The sequence below is a fragment of the Pristis pectinata genome, chromosome 18, assembly GCF_009764475.1.
Source record: "Pristis pectinata isolate sPriPec2 chromosome 18, sPriPec2.1.pri, whole genome shotgun sequence".
Classification (NCBI taxonomy): domain Eukaryota; kingdom Metazoa; phylum Chordata; class Chondrichthyes; order Rhinopristiformes; family Pristidae; genus Pristis; species Pristis pectinata.
In genome coordinates, this window is record NC_067422.1 from 35999990 (window position 1) to 36022398 (window position 22409).

Genomic DNA, 22409 nt, shown 5'->3' on the forward strand with positions numbered 1-22409 from the left:
CATACTAACATTTTTACTTCTATTTTTCGTATTATCATAAGTAGTGATTAATAAAATAGTTTTTAACACTGAAACATGCTCAGTGTGTTTCTTTTGTTGCTGGTTCGTGACACTCTCCTCTCCAGTTTGCACTCTTTCATGATAAACTGATTCCCCTTCAGTTCACTTTAGGACTCTCCTTCCTGGTCCCTCTATTCAGACTGCGATGTCCTCTTCCCTCAGCCTAAGCAAGTACCTAAATCTAACAACACTTCTTTTGCAAGACAATCTCACACAAGTTCTCCCCATATCATCCTCTGGATAGCTACAGAACTCAGGAACAATGCTGGTCATAATTAAAAACAGCATTCCCTTGGCCCTTATCTGAAAGAAAAGCAAAATATATCGCACTGACTTGACTCTGATTGAAGAGGGGAACATTGAAAGGGATTATGCAGAATATTGTCCATCTAAAGCTCCCATAAGGATTCCCATTACAAGTGTGATATTAAATATTTTTCCTTCCCTCCTGTCCCAAATGTAGGAAAACAATGCAACCAAAGCAATTGCATGGGTAGGGATTGCCACATCACGTTATCTTTAATAATTTTTTTCGGTCACTAAACAGCCAAACAGTTGGAACTGTCAGCTAGCTGGGATGAATTAACAATTCCAAAGTGAAGTAACAATCACAAGAGTAATTTGGTTTAGGACTTCTCTTTAAAAAAAAGAGTTGCTGACTCCTTAGGTAATACTAGAGCTTGATCCTGAGGAGATGGGATTACAGTAGGGTTTAAATTGGTAAATTGGTTTATTATTGTCGCATGTACCAAGGTACAGTGAAAAACTTTGTTTTGCATGCCATCCATACAGATCATTAACCCCACATCAGTACATCGAGGTAAAACAAAGCAGGATGCAGAGCTTTAGCTATTCACAGGGGTATAAGCAGGCAACAATAAGAGAGTCTGAGAGATAATTTATGCCATTTTTCAATGCTCCGTCCAAGGCCACGGCACTGGTGACATTTTTGTGGCTTCGCATGGAAATTCTAGGTTGAATGGTAAATTAAATCCTACATTGTAATTGGTCACCACCCTGCCACGTTGCCAGAGGGGTTTGCAAAGAATTTGACAAGATGCACTTTACCCCAGGTAACAGTTCGCCAGCAACCAACCTAGTTACCGAGGAAAACATCAATGCCATATTATTGACTGGTTCATATTTCTTGCACCCCCAATTCCCACAACACATGCTTTGCTCAACAGCAAATCAGCAAGGAACGAATGAAAAATTGCATCAGATGAATACAGGTTTAGAACACAAGAAAGGCTTAGAGATGGGGCTTAATACAACCAAAATCCTCTACCTTTGAAGAAACCACTTCTGTGTAACTGCTAAGCGTATCCTCGGAGAATTTTGCCAGCTGCATGGAAAGAAGAATCAGTATGCTCTAATTAGAACTAGTGAATTGCACCTCAACAATGCATGTTATTAAAATTAGTGGTTAATAGTTAAGTCAGTGATCTGAATTATGAAAGGTCATTGTCCCAACAAGTTAATTCACTTCTTCCTCTCTCTCTACTGACGCTGCCAGACCTGCTGAGCATTTCCAACATTTTGCATTTTTATACCAATGTGGCTCAAGATAGCCGTTTCTGCACTGTACATACTATTAATATAAACACATCGTCATAAAACATTAATCTTTCAGCTTGAAGAAATGATTTTTGGATTGCCTGAAATTCAGCAAGTTCAGGCAATCTGGGAACACCACTCAACACATACTACTCTCACAGCACCTACCGCACCCAGAGGGTGGAAGTACTAACCCTACACATTATAAACGTATTCAAATACACTCCATCAGGTCCAAGACCTTTGCCAAACAAACCACCACAACATCCTTAAACAGGCATTACTGTTTGGCAGGCAGCCTGATTTAGGGATGCGTTTCCACAAATCCCATAAATACAATGACCTTAAATTTTCTATTTAATTTAAATCATATCAATTTAATATATTTTTATAATTATGTAATATTTAGTTAAAAATAACTAATATCAATTTAACTATTCTGCAATGACTTCACCAAATAGATGCAAATTTATACAGCTATATCCACAAAAGCTTTATAAATTGAATATTCATCTATGAGAGGCTATTAGAAGTTCGCTTAAAATGAACGTCAACAAGAGCTTAGCCCTCGTTTTTATCTATCGAAGTTACAGTTATCCAATATTTGAGACAGGAGAAAAAGCTTACCAGGCCAACAGGAGCAGCTTTGCTGAACTGCGCTAGAACTCTAGCTTCTCCGTAGGCTGTGACCAGCACCCACACCACAGGGAAGAACAAGGGAAGAATAGGCAAAACGCCATTCACCTAAGCATAAAAATTAATCATTGTAAACTATAATTATCTTCTTGAATAAACGCACACCCCATTAGGATTGAAATCAACAACTTGGTATCGCTTGTGAATAGGAATTGAGAAGAGGGCATGACACATGCAGGAGACAACTCAGTAGCAATATTGTGTCTCGGGACTAACATTCTAAAGACCTGGATTAATGCTCAGAACACAAGTTCACATAATACTACAAAAATTAGCAGACTTAAAGTCAACTAATTAAATTAATCTGCCAATAACAGTTAGCAGATCATTCTAAAAGTCAGACCATTCTGATCACTAATATCCTTTAGCAAAAAATATTTGCTGTCTTCAACATGACTCCAGTGTGATTAGTTCTTAATGCTCTGAAATGACCTAGCTAGCCACTCAGTCTTAACAATTAGCAAGTCCAAAACCTGATATTGGATTACCAAAGGCAAATCCTACCCAGTTAACCCAGAAAGTCCTCCTTTCTAAGATCCTGGGACATGTGCAAAAATGAAAAAAGCTGCCTCATAGATTAGAAAACAAACATACATGCGAAGACAGACAACAAAAGGAAGAATATCAGGACAGCATAGTAACCAATGAGTCTACATTTACATTAAACCTTATATATCCTATAAAAATCTTCAAACTGCTTCAAAAACAAAGTACAGAGAATTGTCATGTAAACATAAATAACTGCCACTTAGCTCTCAAATATACCTCACAGAGTGAAGTTAATTTTACTTTAGCTGGGACGATAATCAGGACATATCAAGACCCTCATTTTTCCCTAACAGCAGTACAAGAACCTCTTATGCCAGTGACCTAGAGAGACACATTCAAAGGACTAAGTTCTAGTGTTATCTTTTTCAGTGGACAATTCACTGAAGACTTGCTGGGAGATATTAAATGCTACACTTCAGGACTGTAAAGCTTGTGTTACTGTGACTGTAATTTAAAGGCTACAAGATTACCTGAAGTTGGAAGAAGGTAAACTTCCAGTTGCCGATTCCAGGAGCATCAAGAGCAAATCGCACAGCATTTGTAATCAGAAACGCAACCTACAAAAAACAATTGTGGATAAAATACCCCATGGTTAATAGGAAGCCCTTCAACATACCACCAAGTAGAAGATCCTCCAACAGAATAACCTGATTGCCTGGCCAAACTAACCAAAACTAATTATGAAATCGTTTTTAAGCATTATTTAAAACCAGGGCTACAAATTTAACTGCTTGATGAAACTTCACCAGACATTTTCAATACCCACCTGAATTTATTCTGCATCGACACAACCCACTACTTATTTCATTCGAAATTTAAAAACATTATCATGGACAGTGCAACTAGCATTGGCACAATTCTACTTATGGCCCACCTTACTTGACTGCAGAGCAAATCAACAGCAGTCTTCCTCTAAATTGTAGCCTTGGATCAGGGTGAAACCATACTTATATTTTCTGCAGTTTGTGTGTAAATGCTTCAAAAAGGACACAAGGAAACCACTTCAAACCACGTTGAGTTAATAAAAAAAATTTGCATTTATATAGCACCTTTCATGACACTTTCAGAATAGCTTACAGCATTTTACAACCTGTTGCAATGTATGAAACACAGAAAACTTCCCAAAATAAGAATGTAATAAAGGCTAAGTGCTTTTGGATTGTTAACTGAGGAATAAATATTGAAGAGGACACTTCCCCAAAATAATATCATCTGCTAAGAGAGCATGCAAGACAATGTCTCATTCAAGAAGAAGCATGCCCAACAATGTAGCACTCCCTCAGAACTGTACTAGAGAGTTGGCATGGATTTTTGTGCCAAGTCTCTAGAGAAAGTACGGAATCCACAACATCCTGATCTAAACGTGATCTTGCTACACACTGAGCCAAAGCCATCAGCCGTGACAGTTGACAGCTGTGCCATCACCACTAAGTAGCATGAAAGTTCAGTTTGGTACAGAAACTGGTCTATGATAGTTTTCTGCTCAACACAAGCCTCCACAACCCTACATTTAATACACACATCATGCTGTTCCCCTCACATGTAGATCTACACCAGATGTCTTAATTACTCCAAATTATGGTGAGCTTGACATTCTAAACCTTCTGTATATAGAATTCTGCACTATAATAGCCCCGAGTTTTGACCTCAATAAATCTAGCTGTTTGCCTGTCACATTATTCTAAAATGTTATTAAAAGGAAGTTATCATTGATAATTACAGCACTGAGATCACTAACACATTTTCAAAATGTTTCCTACCCAAAGCAATTTTCAGGCATAAAATTAGACTCAAGTTTACAACCAATCAAGGACTCTGCCTTTATTAAAGAAACAGCATTGCATTCCTCAGCTGAATGGGTAGGATATTTTAATCTGTGGATGTCTCTAAGGAAACACTGATGGACCGATCCAGACCATGTAAGGTATAAGATCCAGCAAGTGGGGGGGAAAAAATAAATCACACTCCAAGTGTGAAACTGAACCACAGAAACCAGTGGTCATATTCAGGCTTTAAGCCTTGTGATCTCAGAAATTTATGGAGACCAATTTATCACATCCATGCCAGACAAAAACTGAGCTATTTAGAATACCCCCCAAAAGATGCCCACTGATGCCAAGCAGAGCAACTTTTAATTGATCCATCATTTTCTACTTTTCATTCATTAGCCATCCTCCAATACCAAGCCTGAAGTTAAAAACTGGAAAAATCATAGAGCCTGCACTATTTCGTCCATTGTTGTGATTTATCGTATTACGGTTCAGCAATCTGATGTTCGACCTCTCAGTATGTCCTCAACCTGATCGTCATTTCCATTGCTTCACATGGTCTTCCTCCATGTCAATGTCTGTGCACATCAACCCCCTCTCAGTGATGAGACCAAGTATTCATTTAGAACTTTACACATTTTCTGCCTTCATGCACAGAATACTGTTTCAGTTATTATCCTCTTTCCTTTTCTGTACTTAAATAAAAAATAAAGTTTTCCTTAATTTTACTTACACCTTTGCTTTTCTAATTTTCTTCATAATTTCACCACCGCACCCTCTACGCTTTCTGCGGTGCTGAGAACATGGTACTTGTCACAATCTTCTCATTTTATACCTTGTCCTCAATTTGCATGGGGGTCTAGATTTAGGTAGTCTCTCTCTTTGGTTTTATGGGAACGTTTGTGACCCAAAACTCCCAGCCCCTCTCTGAATGCCTCCCATTGCTCTGACATCGATCGATTTCAACAGCCAATTCCAGTCCAAATGCCAAATCTTATTTCAGCCTACGCTGGCTGACCAATTTAAAACTTCTGCTTCAGAACTATGAAAAATCTAAATGAATTATGGTCGCTGCCTGCAAAGTGTTGTCCCACTGCCACCCTCTTCGTGCGCCCAGGTTCCCCAATTCTAGTGGAAGATGCATATTGCCAGAATCTGGTTGAGCTTTTACGCTGTGTGAAATGGTAAGCTCCAGATGGTCAGATACACACTTAAAAAGCGTAACGCTGTTCCTCACATTTCCGTACAATAATGGAAGTCATTTAGCCCATCCATTCTATCCCAGCTCTTGGAACAGCACTAACTCAATGTATCTGCACTGTGTTCTGTATTAACTCAATGTATCTGCACTGTTTAGTGAATTGACCTGTACGATTGGTTTGTAAGACAAGCTTTTCACTGGACCTCGGTACAAGTGACAATAATAAACCAATACCAATCAGTTCCATCCCTCACTTATCTCCCTGTAACCTACAGGCCCCCCGTCCCTGGTTGTGAATACCCGACTTATGGACACCTTCTAAATATGGGAGGCCAGCAGGATGGATGGGGATAGATTTGTCGGCTGCTGCAGAGCTGCAGGTACCTTCTGCCCAGTGGGAACGGGATAGTTCCCTGTGCTTTCTCTCCCCATTCCACCCCCTTCCCCCTCCCCCCCCCCACCCCCACCGAGCCAATCAGGGTCTGGATTGAGTTGAGCAGAGCTTATCTGAACACACTGAGCAGACTCACTCGTTTACTCACGGAGTCAGTGAGGCGGACTGATGGCCACTCTTCCTGTGCCGGCTCGCTCTCCTGGGGGTTTCTGTGATCCTCTCCCACACACTGTTTCTGTTCATTTCAGGTTACAAACAGTTCTCAGGACCGGAACCCTGTCATAACCTGGGGACTGCCTGTATTCTCCTTCCACCTTAAATCTCCTACCACCCACCTACTGGGGGTAATTTGGTGGCCAATTAACCTACCAACCAGCATGCTGTTGGAATGTGGGAGGAAACCCAGGAGACACCCATGCCACGACAGGGGGACCATGCAAAATCCACATAGACAGCACTGGAGGTCAGAAGCAAACCCAGGTCAGTGGAGTGCTGAGGCAGTAGCTCCACTTGCAGCAGAACTGTACCACCCCTTAGCAAGATGTAATGCATACAGGAAAAAGATTTGGAGGGGTCAGTATATTTTTTTAAATATATGTGTAATCCACTGTGAAACAAGCAAACCTGCTGTCTTGGATTCAAATGGTCCCTTTGGATATACACACTAACCAAAATACAATGAAAACATGGAATATAGGTTTGAAACTTTGAAGTTTAACTTTTCCCAGCCTTGGGGGAGGCAAGGAAATATTCTGGTGACATAAATAAATATCAAATGAGCGCAGTATGCAACATTATGAAATACACTGCTCCAAATGGAGTGTTTCCCTGCCAGTAGTGGATGAATGAGTATTCACACCAATTTCCTACATTACAGAAGCAGCTCTACACCTCTGTATTGTAAACTGATGTGAATGTAACTTACCAGAATGCAAGGAACGGTGTATTTCTCCATCGCTGATTGCACCGTGTAGCGTTCATTATCAAGTGCGGTGACAGGTCGAGATAGTGCCAGATCCAGACTCCGCCTGATAAGCAAAACACAACAGCTGTGACACCTGCACCACGATTATGCAATGCAGGCAGATACAATCCGGTCCACGTCAGTCCCACTCCCCCATTTTCCCCTGTACCCCTTCAACTTATTCTTTTTCACAGGCCCATCAGCTCCCCATTGGTTCTTTTGCCACTTATCAACAATTAATCTATTGATGGTGACAACAAACAGCAGGACTAAAACGATGCTGCTCTGTACTGTTTTATGACACAAAGCCCAGAATATAAACTGTTCAAAGTAACTTCAGTCCAGTGCTCTATTAACTAAATACATTGCATGGTCCAAGAAACAAGCTGCTGGAGGAAGTCAGCAGGTCAGGCAGCACCCATGGAGGGAAATGGACAGTCCAGATGAAGGGTCTCGGCCTGAAACGTTGACTGTCTATTTCCCTTCACAGATGCTCCAGATTTCAATATCTTGCAGGCTCTTGTGTCTACATTGCCCAGTCCACACTGCTCCTTATCTGGTTCTATATTACACAGTCTAAAGCTTCATGTTTATTTTATAATAAATATCTATAATGGAATTGATTCACTGATGCTATAATCTGCAGCATTGAACAGAAACCTATTACCATACTGCAACATGTCTACAATGACTCCAAATCACATTCTGTACCGCAATGTATAGAATTTCCCATGCTCAGCAGTATATCAGCTGGAGCTATTCTATAGCCTGCACTGCATGGAGCTACTCTCTGTACTGATTAGTCTGGAGCTCCTCTATTCTCTGACAGCAGATTATCTAAAACCTCCCATGACCTGTCCTATATGGTGAATACAGTTCCCTTTATGATCCATTTCTTAAAGGCAGCAAGCGTTTCACCTACCCTCACAGGTGCAGTCGCTCAGGAAACTGAGACCTCTCCATCCAATCATTTACTTATTCAAAACATCTCCAATTAATTGATCGCCTGCCTTCTTAGGGTTTACCTGGATGTCTCTCTCATATCACGCACTTCAGCCCAGAACAACACACCTTTATGCATACACAACTCTCACCTGTTACAGTACTTTCCCAATAATACCCGGCACCAAACAGAAGTGATTTGAGTTTAATAAATTAGGAGATCTGTGCCCCATTTTTGAAGTATTGCTAAAATCTACTCCATTGTAAAATCTCACTCCATACTATGAACAACCACCATTCTCCAGTATCAGGTTTATCAATGGGCATTTTTGTGATTCATTCACCACCTTTACATACTGTACCAAAAAAACTGCACACCTGGTGTCACAATAGTTAGCCATAAATTCTCAATACCACACAATCATTAAATGGTTAAATATAGCTACCTAGCATGGGCATTAGGTCCTATATAATCAGCTCATTGCTCATCCAAGGTACAAGGTTCTGCATCATTTAGTGCAGCTGCATGCAAATCAGATTTCTTATTTTATCTCCTGCAGTTACCTTTACACAGCAATAAATATGTGTCATGGAAAAAGACAGTATATCAAATATCCGAGTACATCAATATTAATTATAAACCTCAGTGGATTCCAAGGTGTCACTAGGCTAGGAGAAGAAACCAGAGTATTTTCATTCACACACAAGAATCATTAACTTCTCATACCTAACATTTTCAAGAACTGGGGTCTTCACTACTCTGAAGAGCCTGTGCTGTTGAGGAACCTCAGGCCCCTTCTTTCCCTTTTCCTCTGGGTGTTGGTGGGGCGAGAAAGGTGGAAACAAATCACAGAGCTCCAACACTATGTGCTCGTCATCCTGTTCCAAGAAAGATAGAGAAAAACAGACAATACGATATGAAAAAATTCCACATCCAATGATACACATTGATAGCTATTATCACCAATGTTGATAAATTTCAGTTATATTAACCAAACTATGTCTTGATCTTCAGGAAGCAATATTCACTTCTGCCATGCTGACATTTTTCTCAATATATTTTATTCCCTTTGATCAGGGTAGGATGCTCTTCAGTTTCTGATGACAATTTTTATCTGATGATCTAACTTATGCTGTTTTATTGGTCTAACTCAAGATCGAAAGCAATCCATTACCAATTACTCCCTGAAAATCCCTCAATCATGACCCTCTCAATCATCCCATATCTACACAAGTCCTGACTTTTCAATTTTTGCAACTCAGCAAGTTAACAACCATACCTTTGGTGCCTTCATTTATTTCGTACAAGTTGTGGAAAGTTGAAGCTCCAGCATTGAACCTTGTGGTAGTGCACTCATTAACATGTTGCCAACCAGAAAAATCCGTTTATGTATTCTGTTTACTGCTACTCTTCCAATCTCATACACCATGAGTATTATCTTCTGCATTGATATAGTTTAACTAAACCTTCAACTTGAGTGAAGTCAGAAAATGTCTACATTGTCCCAAATCCAGATTAATCACACATACATTAAGAATGTCTCTAACAGAAGACCATGAAACAATATTCACCGTATTATTCTGCTTCAAGAATCTTTTTAAGTTTCCAGCTAAAAGGACAATTTCATCTCTCCCCCCCATTATATTACATTTACCAGATCATACCCATTCACTTATTAATATCACTTTGTAGCCTCCTTATGCTCTTTTCACAATTTACTTTTACTTCTCTATTTTGTCTTTCACCCTCCATTTTACGGTTCACATTCTCCATAATGCCACAAAGTTCTTATATGGTACCTTATCCAAGGCTTTTTGAAATCCATGTGAAGGGTGTCCTTTGTATCCATGTTGACTCAGAATTCTCCGGAGTTAAGCATGATGCTCCTTTTAGAAATCTATGTGACTTGCCAGATTAGCAAAATACTTCAACTCCTTGCTAATTTCAATTTACATTATAGTGTAGAGTTTATTTTAAAGACAGACTAATCAGCTTTGCATTTGATGGATACGTTCCCTCTTCCCCACCGTCTCCTCTTTGAAAGAGAGACAACATGTTTATCACCATCTTAGTACAACTTTTTAAAGGACTGATGTCCGTAATTAATTAGAAGGAAAATATCTAAGTTTACCTTAATCCCTCTCAAAGAGGCAAAGGATTCTTGGCCTGGTCTAAGGGCAATGACATCACCTTCTACTAATAAACAGACAGGAAGATTGACGAGACGCCCATCTCTATAGGCCCAGTGGAGTGACCAGGATGGAGCAGAAGGCATAAAGAGATCTGGGTATGATGTATTCTCCCATTTCAAATCCCCATTACCCACAAGCGTTTCTGCAAACATTGAACAAGACAGAAATTAGCAATTAAAACATACCATTACTCCATGAAAATAAAAACATAGGAGTTTTAAATTTTATTTAATGACAAACCATGTTAAATTTGACATGCATAAAAGCTGGTTGTCTTGAACATTCTCAACATACTATAATGTACAAAAGTGCATTGTTTCCAAATAGTTTGAGTGTTGGCTTGAGGCGGTACAGTGCACTGAGGAGGATGCAAGTTACATGGATTGCATGTTTTTAGAGATGGTCATCCCACTGCTTAAAGAAATGCAGTCAAGGGAATGGGTGATTATAAGGCAGGGTAAGGGAGGTAAGTAGGTAATCGGGGTGCATTGCACTCCAAAACTTTCTCAGTGTTGGAAAATGGCAGGGCTGAATGTACCTTTGGAGAGTCCAGCCAGCAGCAAGATCATGGCACCGTGTTTGGTTCAGATGAACAAGGGGAAGGAGCAAGAGTCCAAGGATAATAGGAGACTTGATTATGAGGGGAATGGACTTGATCCTGGCGCCACGGAGACAACACATGATCCTGGATTCCAAGGATGTCACAATTAATGGAGGAAGATTAACAGCCAGAGGTCTTTGGCTCTCTATGGTATGAATATAGATAAGAGGAATGAGGTCCTGCAACATGAATTTAAGGATCAAAGCAGATTAAGGATGCCCAAGGTTGTAATCTCTGGAATACTTCTGGTGCCATATACTATTGAGTGTAGGAATAGGAGGATAGATCAGATGAATGGGTGACAAAAGAGGGGTATAGGATGGTTTCAGATTTCTGGATTACCAGCACTGTTTCTGGGGAAGGCAGGATCCATCAAAGCTGGTTGGATTGCACCTGAATGGGTCCATCATCATTGGGCAGAGGTCCGCTGGTGCTCTTGGGGATGGTTTAAACTAACCGTGGGGGACTGGGGCATAGAGGATGTATAGCTGGAGGAGAGCACATCGAAGGAAAACTAAATCTGCCCAATAACCAGAGCAGACATAGACGCGATTAGGCATGGGGAAGAATGCAAGATAAATGGCATTTTAATGCAAGGAGTCTAACAAGCAAGGCAGATGAACTATGTGTTGTCATGCACATGGGAATATGCTATTTTTGTTATTACAGAGAAATGGGCTAAAACAGGGCAGGACTGGCAATTCAACATTAGAACATACAAGAACAACAGGGAGGGATATAAAGTGGAAGCAGCACCACATTATCAATAAAGGAGTCTATTACTGTAGTAATAGGGGTGCATATCCGAGATGGCTCTTCTAATGATGCCAAGCATAGAGTTTAGAAACAAAAAAGGGGAATGAGCGCTTTGCTGGGGTTGTACTACAGGCTCCCTAGCAGTTAGTGCTAGGTAGGAGGAGCAGATGTATAGGCAAATCATGGAGAGATACCAGAAAAGGGTTCTAGTAGTAGAGGATTTCAACTTTCCCCCGAATTGACTGCAATCACCCTAATGTGAAAGGTTTAAGGGGAGTAAAGTCTGAGCCAATATCTATATATTCTTACTAGAGAAAGGGCAGTAGTGGACCTAATCTTGGGGGAATGTAGATCAGCAAATGACTGGAATGTCAATGAGAGAACATTTTAGAGATGGTAACCATGCAAAAGCACCAGAATGAACCAGAAACAAATTACACTACAAGATGGGACCTGTCAAAGGTAGACTGGGAGCAGTTATTTGCAGATAAGTCTACAGTATATCTGACATGTAGGAATCATCCAAAAGTGAAAAAAGTGAGAGTCTCTGGGTCAATGTATTCCTTTAATGGTGAAAGGCAAGGACAAGTTCAAGGAGCTCTAGACATCAATGGTATCAAAGATTGTGCGTAAAGAGAAGCAAATGACAGGTATCGAAAACAGGAGAGGCCAACGCAAGTATAGAAGGTGCAGAGGGACATTTAAAAAAGAAAAAATATTGATGCCAGTCAAGATTAAGCAAATTCCAAAGCATTAAGGGTAATCAGGGACTAGAGTAGGGCCGATTAAAGATCAAAGGGGCAATTTGTGCATGAAGCAGATGTAGGATGTCTTAAATGAATTCTAATTTGTACTCGTTATGAAGGACTTTGTAGTGGAAAATTTGAGGGGGGGGGGGGGGGGGGGGGGGGGGAAGGAGAAAACAGTGAAATTCTAGAACAAGTTACCATTAAAAAGGAAGTATTAGATATTTAGTGGGCCTGAAGGTAGATACATTCCAGGGCCTGATGAAATGGATGCCAGGCTGCAATGGGAGGCAAGGGAAGAGGAAGGCTGTCAGATTTTTAATCTTTACTGGCCACAGGTGAGGTGCCAGATTACTGGAGATGATTACTGCAAATGATGTATCTTTATTCAAGGACAAACAGGCCTGCAGGTCAGTTGTAGGGACATCATTGGAAAAAAAGTCCTGAGGGACAGGATTAATCTACACTTGGAAAGGCTGGGATTAATCAAAGATGGTCAGCATGGCTTTGTTAGGGGGAGATCCTGTCTGACCAATTTGACTTGAATTTTTTGAAGAGCTTTCAGTATTGATTGAGGGCAGTATAGTTGATGTAGTCTACATGGACTTCACCAAGGCCTCTGACAAGGTCCCACATGGAGATTGGTATAAAAGGTTAGAGCTCATGGGATGCAGAACATGTTGGCAAGCTGGATTCCAAACTGGCTTGGAAATAGGAGTCAGACTGTGAGGGTGGAGGGTTGTGATTGTCACCTGTGACCAGTGATATTCCAGAGGGATGAGTACTGGGGCCCCTACTGTTTACAACCTACATTAACAATTTTAGATATAAATGAGAGAGATATGATCAGTGAGTTCATAGGTGACATGAAAGTTGGTGGTGTTGATGATGAACGGAGTCCTGGGATACAGGATGATATTGATGAGCAGTACTTAGGCACTGTAAGTCTGTGTCCACCTCCCTTTCAGAGTGCATTTCAGATTCAACCCACCCTCTGGGTGAAAATATTCTTCCCGAGATCCTCACTAACCTCCTAGCCCTTACCTTAAACATATATCCACTGGTTTTATACACCTCCGCTATGGGGAAAAGTTAAGACAGGTCAATGGAACTTAATCCATCTAAGTATCTGGTGATGCATTTTGGAAGGACTGAGACAGAGGTGATATCTGAGCTACACAAAATTGAAGGGCGTGGATAAAAATAAACAGTTCCCCACAGCAGAGATGTACAAATCCAGTGGGCATACACTTAAGGTAAGGGTATGAAGTTAGAAGGGAGAGGAAGTTTTTTTTCCATTTAGAGGGTGGTTTGAATCTGGAATGCACTAAGGGGAGGTGGATGCAGAAACTCAATACTTAAGTATCTAAATGAGCACTTGAATCGCCAGAGCACAGATAGCTACAGCCAAGTGAGATTTAGATAGATGAGTACTCAATGGTCAGCGTGGACATGGTGGGCTGAAGTCCCTGTTTGTGCTTTATGACTCCAAGACCTTACAGAAGAAAAATCCAGAAGCTGCTGCCAAAATATCTTAAAATTTACTTTTCTATATTGGCTAATGGATAAATCAGGACCAGAAACTGCTGGGAACTAAGGGCAGGCAAAATTACCACCAATCCCACTGTATTCTCCCATGTTAGCCACAGATAAGAAAATAATTCTTGTCATTATATGATCTGGAATTTATACTTGGACAAAAGCCATTGGTTTCCAATACATCGCAACCTCCACGCTGCTATACAATACATTGAAATCTGTTTCCTTGGTTTGATCAGTGAAGCAATATCTAAATGAACCATACAGATTGTTGGGGAAGGGTGGAGAAAGGAAGTCACTCACAGTATGTCAGATTTAGGAAATAAGCACACATTCCATTCTTAGCTCGGGAGTGAAAGTCTTCAACAATTCCATCGTACATCAAAACATTGTTTTAAACCAGCAGCCTTTCAAAGAAATTTGAATGAATAAGCACACCATTGGCTCAGTTAACTTTTCACAACCCTATCATAATAGCAGCATATTCAAAATTAAACAATATAGAGAATAGGAGTTGACTCCTTGGGACAGTCTAGTCTGAGCTTTTTCTCCCTACCACTTACTTATGACCCTTGGAATACAATAACCCCTAAGAATAACCAGCCATCTGCTGCTGCTACAAGTTAATTTTACAAATAACACATGAAAATGATAGATGAACAGAAAACCAGGCAGAATCTGTGGAATGAGGAAATAGAATTAAAGGTTTACGTCATAACTATCATCAAATGGAAGGTTACAATTGAAATTTTAAAGTGTCGAACCAGAAAAATGTGGGTGGCAGAAGGGGGAAGAAAATACAGAAGAATTCTCTTTTCCTGTGCTCCATAATTCCAATTTCTTCCCTTGCTTAAATGCAGCTCATTTCTAATATTTCTATTTCTGGTGGAAGCTCATCTACCCAAAACCTCGACTTTCTCTCACCACAAATACTGCCTTCCCTGCTGCATAATTTCTAGCTTGAGCATTCATTCAAAATGACTGAATGGGTTAGAGGACACAGTTTCAAGATGAGGGCTGGTCATTTAAAACTACGATGCAGAAAATTTCTTCTTGCAGAGGATGGCGAATCTCTGGAATTCTCTGCTTTCAGAGTTGTGGAGGCTGGATCATAAGTATTTAGAGTGGAGGTGGATACATTTTTGAAAGATCGGGGATTAAGGGCTGTAGGGAGTGTGCACAGAGGCGCATGGCCTGGGTAGATCAGGCATGATCACAATGAACTGTGGGGCAGGTTTGAGGGACAGCATGGCCCACTCCTCTGATTTTCTTGTTCTAGCCCTAACCAGTCAGAATGACTGTCAGATTCAACCAAATGTGTTTATTCACCGTTTAGCTTCTTGATGATTTCCTGCAGTCTGGCAACGACCTCTCCCTTCTTCAGTCGCCCCTGTCTTCAATCACGTAGAGGTTGAGGAATATCAGAAGGAACAGCACTCCTGCATTCAGTACTGCAGTGCCCTGGCTATCAGAAAGTACAGGAATTATCTGCCTTTAGTCAACAAAGTTAGACAATGACAAGAGCATTCAGTAACCGTAAGCAAACCCTGTGATCCTAATCAGTAACCTGAAGGTCAGCATGACACGCCTCTTATTGTAGTCGCTTTCTTCAATTCATCTTTCCGATTGTTTTGTAAAACTCTGCAGCAATGAGCGCTGCAGGCTCTCAATCATGGCTCACAGACAGTTAAAGAATTAGAAGTTAGCAAGATGGGTTACTCAGTCCAACTGTGGTAGGAAGACAGCAGTGACCCCATTTTTTTCAGCTTGCATCTTACTCTCTACACAGAAAGATGTTTAGAGCATTGGCTCAAGAATTCCCTCGAAAGAAAGGCAACTTTAAACCACAGTAGAGGTGAAATAATTAATGCGAAGGAGTTGCTGACCAAGGCAGCCTGGGAGACCTTTCTATAATATTCCGAAGCAACACTTCATAAGTATGTACTGCTGTCAAATCTCGAAGGAGCAAAATGCAGAGAGAATAGAGTGACAGCGCCACAGGACTTGTTCATCTGCTATATCTCTTTACAACTCTAGACTACATAAAGATCAGCAGCCAAACTGTACAAACAGGATATAATTTAGAAATCAAGATGATAACAGCAAGCATCTTTTTACCAGTCATATAAACTCAATATTTGGGACTGATCAGTTAAGATGAATGTAGCATCAGCTTTTAACCATTGTGTAATCAGCTAAAAGTAAAACCTGAATTTAAACAAAAAAAACCACAAAAACAGACACGCTTGCCCTATACTAAAATTGTAATTTGCTTTTATTCGGACCATCCAGTTTAAGAGTGAAGTTATTTATGAAATAGTTAAAACATTTTACCCACCAAGGAAAATACAAAGGTAAACCTGGTGATATAATCCTGAGGGAGCTCGACCTGACCTTTATGCTGACAGTGAAGTTGAGAAACCACTCTTTTCCAAGGTCAACATTTCTCATTTTAATCAGTATACAACTGCCAGCACTACAGTCTCTATCAGTTAGTTAATATTTTCTGGCTGTTGTACACAATAGAACACTAAACTCCTATCTGTAAATCTACCAAACTGCTGAAACAAACAACTGAATTTAAAATAAACACCTTCTTACAAGTGACAGATGCGTTCAAGACATTTTTTTCCCTAAGCTTTGGTGCTTAGATGCATTATTCTTAGGAGTTTGAGATGTCAGCTGGCAGTGTTTTTGCAGTTACTTCGGGTTATTCATAAACCTACAGGTAACTAGTCATCATCTGGATCAATTAGAGGTGGTGCTCTACACTATGCATTGGTTTAACAAACATTTGCTGCACTGCATCTTGTTCCTACATTAAAAACTGATCGCTAGCCTTTATGACAGACACTAGATTCAATGAGTACCACTTACCCTCCATTTGGCTGGCTGCCATAGCAACAAAGCAGTAAAATCGCAGCTAGCAGCATGAGAGCTGCCCCTGGCCAGTGGAAGCTGGAGGAACGTTGTTTGGGTTGAGGAAGCCCTTAAACCACACTTCCTGTAAGTAGATAGTATGGCAGTCACATGTCCATGGAAATTATACACAGTTTAAGCACTTAAGGATTTACATAGAATACCACACACTAGTGGCACTAGTTCCTACATGAAGCGTTAGTTAAAATAAACTCTGCTGTTCAAGACTGTGGGACTGCAAATTCCAGAATCAACATTCAGCTATGCCAATGCAAAGGGAAGAACAATCATAGACTGACTTAGTTATGAGTAGCAATCTACATCGTGTTATCAGACAGATTTGATTGAGGAGCATTATCTGCAAGAACAGTCTGTGAGGTTAGAGTCACAGCTTCACCTTGCAAACATTTACAGAAAGATAATGAAAGGGTAGAATCTCCCAGCCAAAATGTGAAAATCTCATTGTCCATTCATGTCTTATCTGCACCAGAACATGTGATAAATTCAACATGTTGTCTCGCTCCAAAATTTTTCAATTGATCACAAATTTGCAATTTAGTGAGCTTTAATCAAATACTAAAGCACTGTAATCTAGCTGACTAAGGATATCATACCAAAATAAACTGACACCTCAAAAAGTCTGTGGCGACAGTCAGAATTACACTTCCGTCTTTCCACCAGTGTACCGGATCATTGTCATACTACACAGAGGGTAAATTATAAATACAAAACAAGTCTCTTGAAACCCTGTTGGTTTCCTGATTGCAATCCTCAACCTTATTTTTGAAAGAAGAATGCACGTCATGAGAAGTATTTAAGAATACAAAGTCTATTTCCAGAACCAGAAGGAACATAATAAAATAGCAAGACATTTGCAAATACTGAATTGGGATTTACCCTTTTCACGTTACAATAAAGGTTACTCATTTAAAATTTAGTCCAAGCCAAACGTGCTGTGTGCTAAATCATCAGCTGTCTGACTGAAATATTGCACTCTTAATCATGTTTAGGTCATGAAAGTGGGGGAATGAGGGAAAGTCTAAAAAGTGAAAGTCAACAAAGCAACTTGTAAGTTATTAAGTGCCTTCATATAATGAAACCTTCAATACGCTTCACAGAAGTGTAATCAAATAAAAAGGTGATATTGGCGCTAATGAACCAAAACCTTGCACAATGAGACAGGTCTACATGAGCATCTCAAGGAACAAGTGCAGGAGGAGCGGGATTGGGGCACAGCACCAAATCTGTGCTGAAGGTGGTTAGGTATCCACTAAAGGTACAGAATTTGAGAAAAATGCATTTCTCTATGGATTGCATGGTGCAGTGGTTACAACAATGCAAGAGCTAAGATTGTGGAGGATGTAAACACAAGATTGTGGTGGATGTAAAACACAAGGTTGAGAATTTTAAATTCAAGGCATTAGTAGACAGGTTGATCAACAAGCATAAAGGTGTTAGGTAATAGTGATTAAAGCAAGTTGCGTTACAGGCAACAAAAATTTTAATCAGCTCAAGTTGATGGAACTTACAAGACAGGAGAGCAGAGAAACAGTCAAATGCCTTAGAACAACAAGGCATGGAAAAATCGAAAAAAAAGCAGTGAGGCTAAGGATTGGGAACATTTCAGAATTCAAAGGAAACAAGAAATTGATAAGGCAAAATAAAATATTACAGTAATCTAGAGAGAAACAACAGACTATAAAAGCTACGCAAAAAGAAAAAAGATTAGCAAAAGGTTCATTTAGGTTCTCAGTAGACTTAGAGCCAGGAAAAATTGCATTGGGAATAAATAAATGGCAGACAAATCAAATATTTTGTGTCTGTCTTCATAGTAGAAGACACTACGAAATCTCCTGGAAATGGAGAACAGGTCTAGAGTAAAATCAGCTGTAATGTATTAGCAGTAGTTATTAAAAAGTATTGGAGAAATTAAATGGGACTGAAAGCAAATTAGTGCCCAGGGCTTGATGACCTGCATCCTAAGGAGGATGCAGCTATGGAGATAGTGGATGTGCTGGTTGCCATCTTCTCAACTCCTATACAATCTAGAACTGTCACATTAGATTTGGAAGTCGCAAATGTAACTTGTTTGAGAGAGGAAAGGAGAAAACCAAACTACAGCCCAGTTAGCTTGACATCAGAAGTAGGGAAAGTGCTAGAATTTATCATTGAGACAAGGTAGTAGGATTGGATAAATCAGCATGGATTTATGATACGGAAATGCTTGACAAATTTGTTAGTTTTTTTTAAGGGTGTAACTTGCAGAATAGATAGAGGGAACCAGTGGATGTGCTGTATTTGAACGTGTGAGAATTGCAACAGCAGGCAGGACAGACAGTGTTTGTTGTGCACCTTGGCACAGTGGCTTTAACCATTCCTGTACCTTCCAAGAATCCTTTTTCCTCTGTTGTTTCTGGTGTTCTTCTAGGATTGCAGTGAGTTGGTTACGTAGCATCATCAGAGCCTGTCTGGTGAAAGGCCCAAATTTGCCATCTCATCCTGTGAAATAATAATAGAAAAATTCAGTTGTGCCCCTATTACCAAAAGGTGGTTAAATTATCGTACCACAGAATTACTCCTAAAGGGACTGAGTCTATCCTGACAACATAGTTGTCAACAGCACTTGTTAATTATCAAGGGCAGGCACGGTAGTGTAGTGGTTAACGTAACAGCGCCAGCGACCCGGCTTCAATTCCGGCCGCTGTCTGTAAGGAGTTGTACGTTCTCCCCGTGTCTGCGTGGGTTTCCTCCGGGTGCTCCGGTTTCCTCCCACATTCCAAAGACGTACAGGTTAGGAAGTTGTGGGCATGCTATGTTGGCGCCGGAATCGTGGCGAGACTTGTGGGCTGCCCCCAGAACACTACGCAAAAAAGATGCATTTCACTGTGTGTTTCAATGTACATGTGACTAATAAAGATCTTATCTTATGAGATATGAATCTGAATGTATCTCTAAATTACGCTCATTTCAACTGGGTAGAACAGATCTCGCTTTTCCAAATTTGAGGTGCAAATATCAATAGTATACTAGTTTTATACATTGGTGGTTATGACTTTGCCACTGATGAATACAATGTGAGGAAATGATTACAAATGCCACACCAAAAGACATTCAAAATATCTCTGCATTTTCCATCTTGTTACAGTAGGAATTTTTAATTTTTCTTCAATGTTTATTGGAAACTTGTCACTTTGCTGCTCTTAAATAGGGCCTGGTTCCACAATGATTGAGGCAGAAATGCCTCTGTGCATTGCTTAGAAAATTAGCAACAAGGACTGGGGCTTTTGAGGGTTTGGTACGGTTGTGGAAGCCTCAAACAGGGTCAAGTGGTACCCTGGAGGAAATTACTTTATGCACACTCCAATCTCAATATTCAGGAACAAAGTGCGTGTGCTCACAGCCAGTCCAACATCAGGCAAGGCAATGCATTAAGACGGGAACAATAAATCACAGGGAACACCCACTATATATTTAGTTCCAGTACATTAGAGTGAAAGACTGATAGCTTCATTGAGGCAACCACTGCCCATGGGCACAATTCTCAGAGAGCTTTATTGCTTTGGATGTCCTAGACAAATGGATGTAAGTAAACATGGTGAGTGATCATTTAAAAAGATATTTCCAGACCACATGGCGTGGCCTCTGTTCCCAAGGATCTTAGCAGTTCAATCAGATCAATGGTGGAAGAACAGCCTTGCGCATAACATTGGAGGCTTCATTAATTCTCAGTTATGCTCACCCACAGTATCTGTTTGAACCTGCATAATTCCTGTTTGAGAAACTTTCCCCATTTTGGTTTCACTTTTATTTTATACTATTATTTTAGCCCCTCTCCACAGATGCTGCCTGACCTTGGGGTTTCTCGGACCTTTTCTGTTTTGATTTCAGATTTCCAGTACCTGCAATATTTTATTTTTGTTACATAGCCAGTGGTCAGTTCAGTGCTCTACTTCATAAACAGATACGTCACTCTACCTGGAACAAACTCCATTATTGGGTATCAGTTTTTTGGTTTATGTCCCACAATGGTCAGTATACATCTATTTTTAACTGCATTTAACCACTTGAGCCATTTGCTGATGAGATAGTACAATCGCCATGCACTTTTTTTTTAAATAGTGCATCCGCAATGCCAAGTGTTGATTGTATCACAACTTATCACTTTACAAATAACTGGAAAAGCTGACCCTTTGACCAGTTCCCAAAGCATTTAATATGCATTAAGTTTTCAGGTTTATATCCTCTAAATTACAGGCCTTCCTTTCAAATTTATATTAAAATACTATTTTTCTTAAACAATTCTAATTTTTGTGAAGGACTACAAAACAGAAAAAAGGTAATTACTTTGTGGTTATCTGCCGTCTTAAACTTCTTACAAATTTTCTTCATGTAAACTTATTGCAAATAAGGAAATATCAATGGCAATCACAGACAAAAATGTGTTATAGAGAAAAGGTTTGCACGAGTACAGCAGCTGAGTAGGTTGCAGAACCATCTCAAATCATCTCATATAGATAAAAAGGAACAACAATGTTACATCATCAAGATCCTACAAATGAGATGATTGACCAGCTAATCTGGCCATTTGGTAGTGACGGTTAAAGAAGTGTTGACTAGGATACCAGGTGGACTCCCTATTCTTCCGTGAGACCTTTAATATCACCAGAACCACAGGTATGAAAAAGTATGTCAGCTCCAACAAGAAGAAACACACAAGATGCTGGAGGAACCCAGGAACTCTATGGAGGGATAGATGCTGCCTGACCCACTGAGTTCCTCCAGCATCTTGTGTGTTGCTCCAGATTCCAGCATCTTAAGTCCCATGTTTCCAACAATGAGAAACTTCTTGCAGCGCTGCACTGCGCCAATCTAGAGCATTAACTTAACATGGGGGTGAACCTGAATTATCAATTACTCTCAACTTCCTGATTCTGAGATAAGAGCCCACTGAGCCAAGCTGCAGAACTGTCACTGTACTTGGGTGGCTGAGCAGCAATACATCACTCACACTACTCCAAATACTGAACCAGTTAATCACCTGGACAGAGCCCCCTCAGGATACTAAGCAAACTGTTCCCCCAGTCAGTACTGCCATTAGTCCAACACAAGTTCTCACTCCAAAGATTTACAGTGAAACTAGTGTTTAGCCTAGCCTAGGCAAAGAGCACCTTGAACCTGCATACCATGGAGTGAAATAAACTAATGCAGCCACCTATTTTTGACTGAAGGGCAGTTGCTTGCCATTTGTGTCTCAGAATGATTTTATATTGAAATTAGAGCAGCTTCTGTTTTGCAAAACTTAAATTTGACTGGAGTAGAGTCATAGAGCAATACTGCATGGACACAGGCCCTTTGGCCCAATGAGTCCATGCCGACCACAGTACCCAACCAGCTCGTCCCAATTTCCTGTGTTCTGTTCATATGCCTCTAAGCCCCGCTTGTCCATGTACCTATCCAAGTGCTTCTTAAATGATACGATTGTACCTGCCTCAACCACTTCCTCTGGCAGCTCGTTCCATATAC

General features: G+C 40.3%; 1 protein-coding gene across 1 annotated transcript in view; it reads right to left on the reverse strand.

Moving 5' to 3' along the window:
- tmem94 (transmembrane protein 94) overlaps window positions 1-22409 on the reverse strand; it is a 93400-nt gene that overhangs the window by 53550 nt on the left and 17441 nt on the right. Inside the window, 11 exon segments of the mRNA XM_052033348.1 lie at window positions 1349-1405; window positions 2245-2361; window positions 3333-3419; window positions 7152-7254; window positions 8860-9011; window positions 10265-10467; window positions 15297-15365; window positions 15368-15432; window positions 16845-16944; window positions 16947-16971; window positions 19270-19379. Coding sequence (XP_051889308.1) covers window positions 1349-1405; window positions 2245-2361; window positions 3333-3419; window positions 7152-7254; window positions 8860-9011; window positions 10265-10467; window positions 15297-15365; window positions 15368-15432; window positions 16845-16944; window positions 16947-16971; window positions 19270-19379 — 1088 coding nt within the window.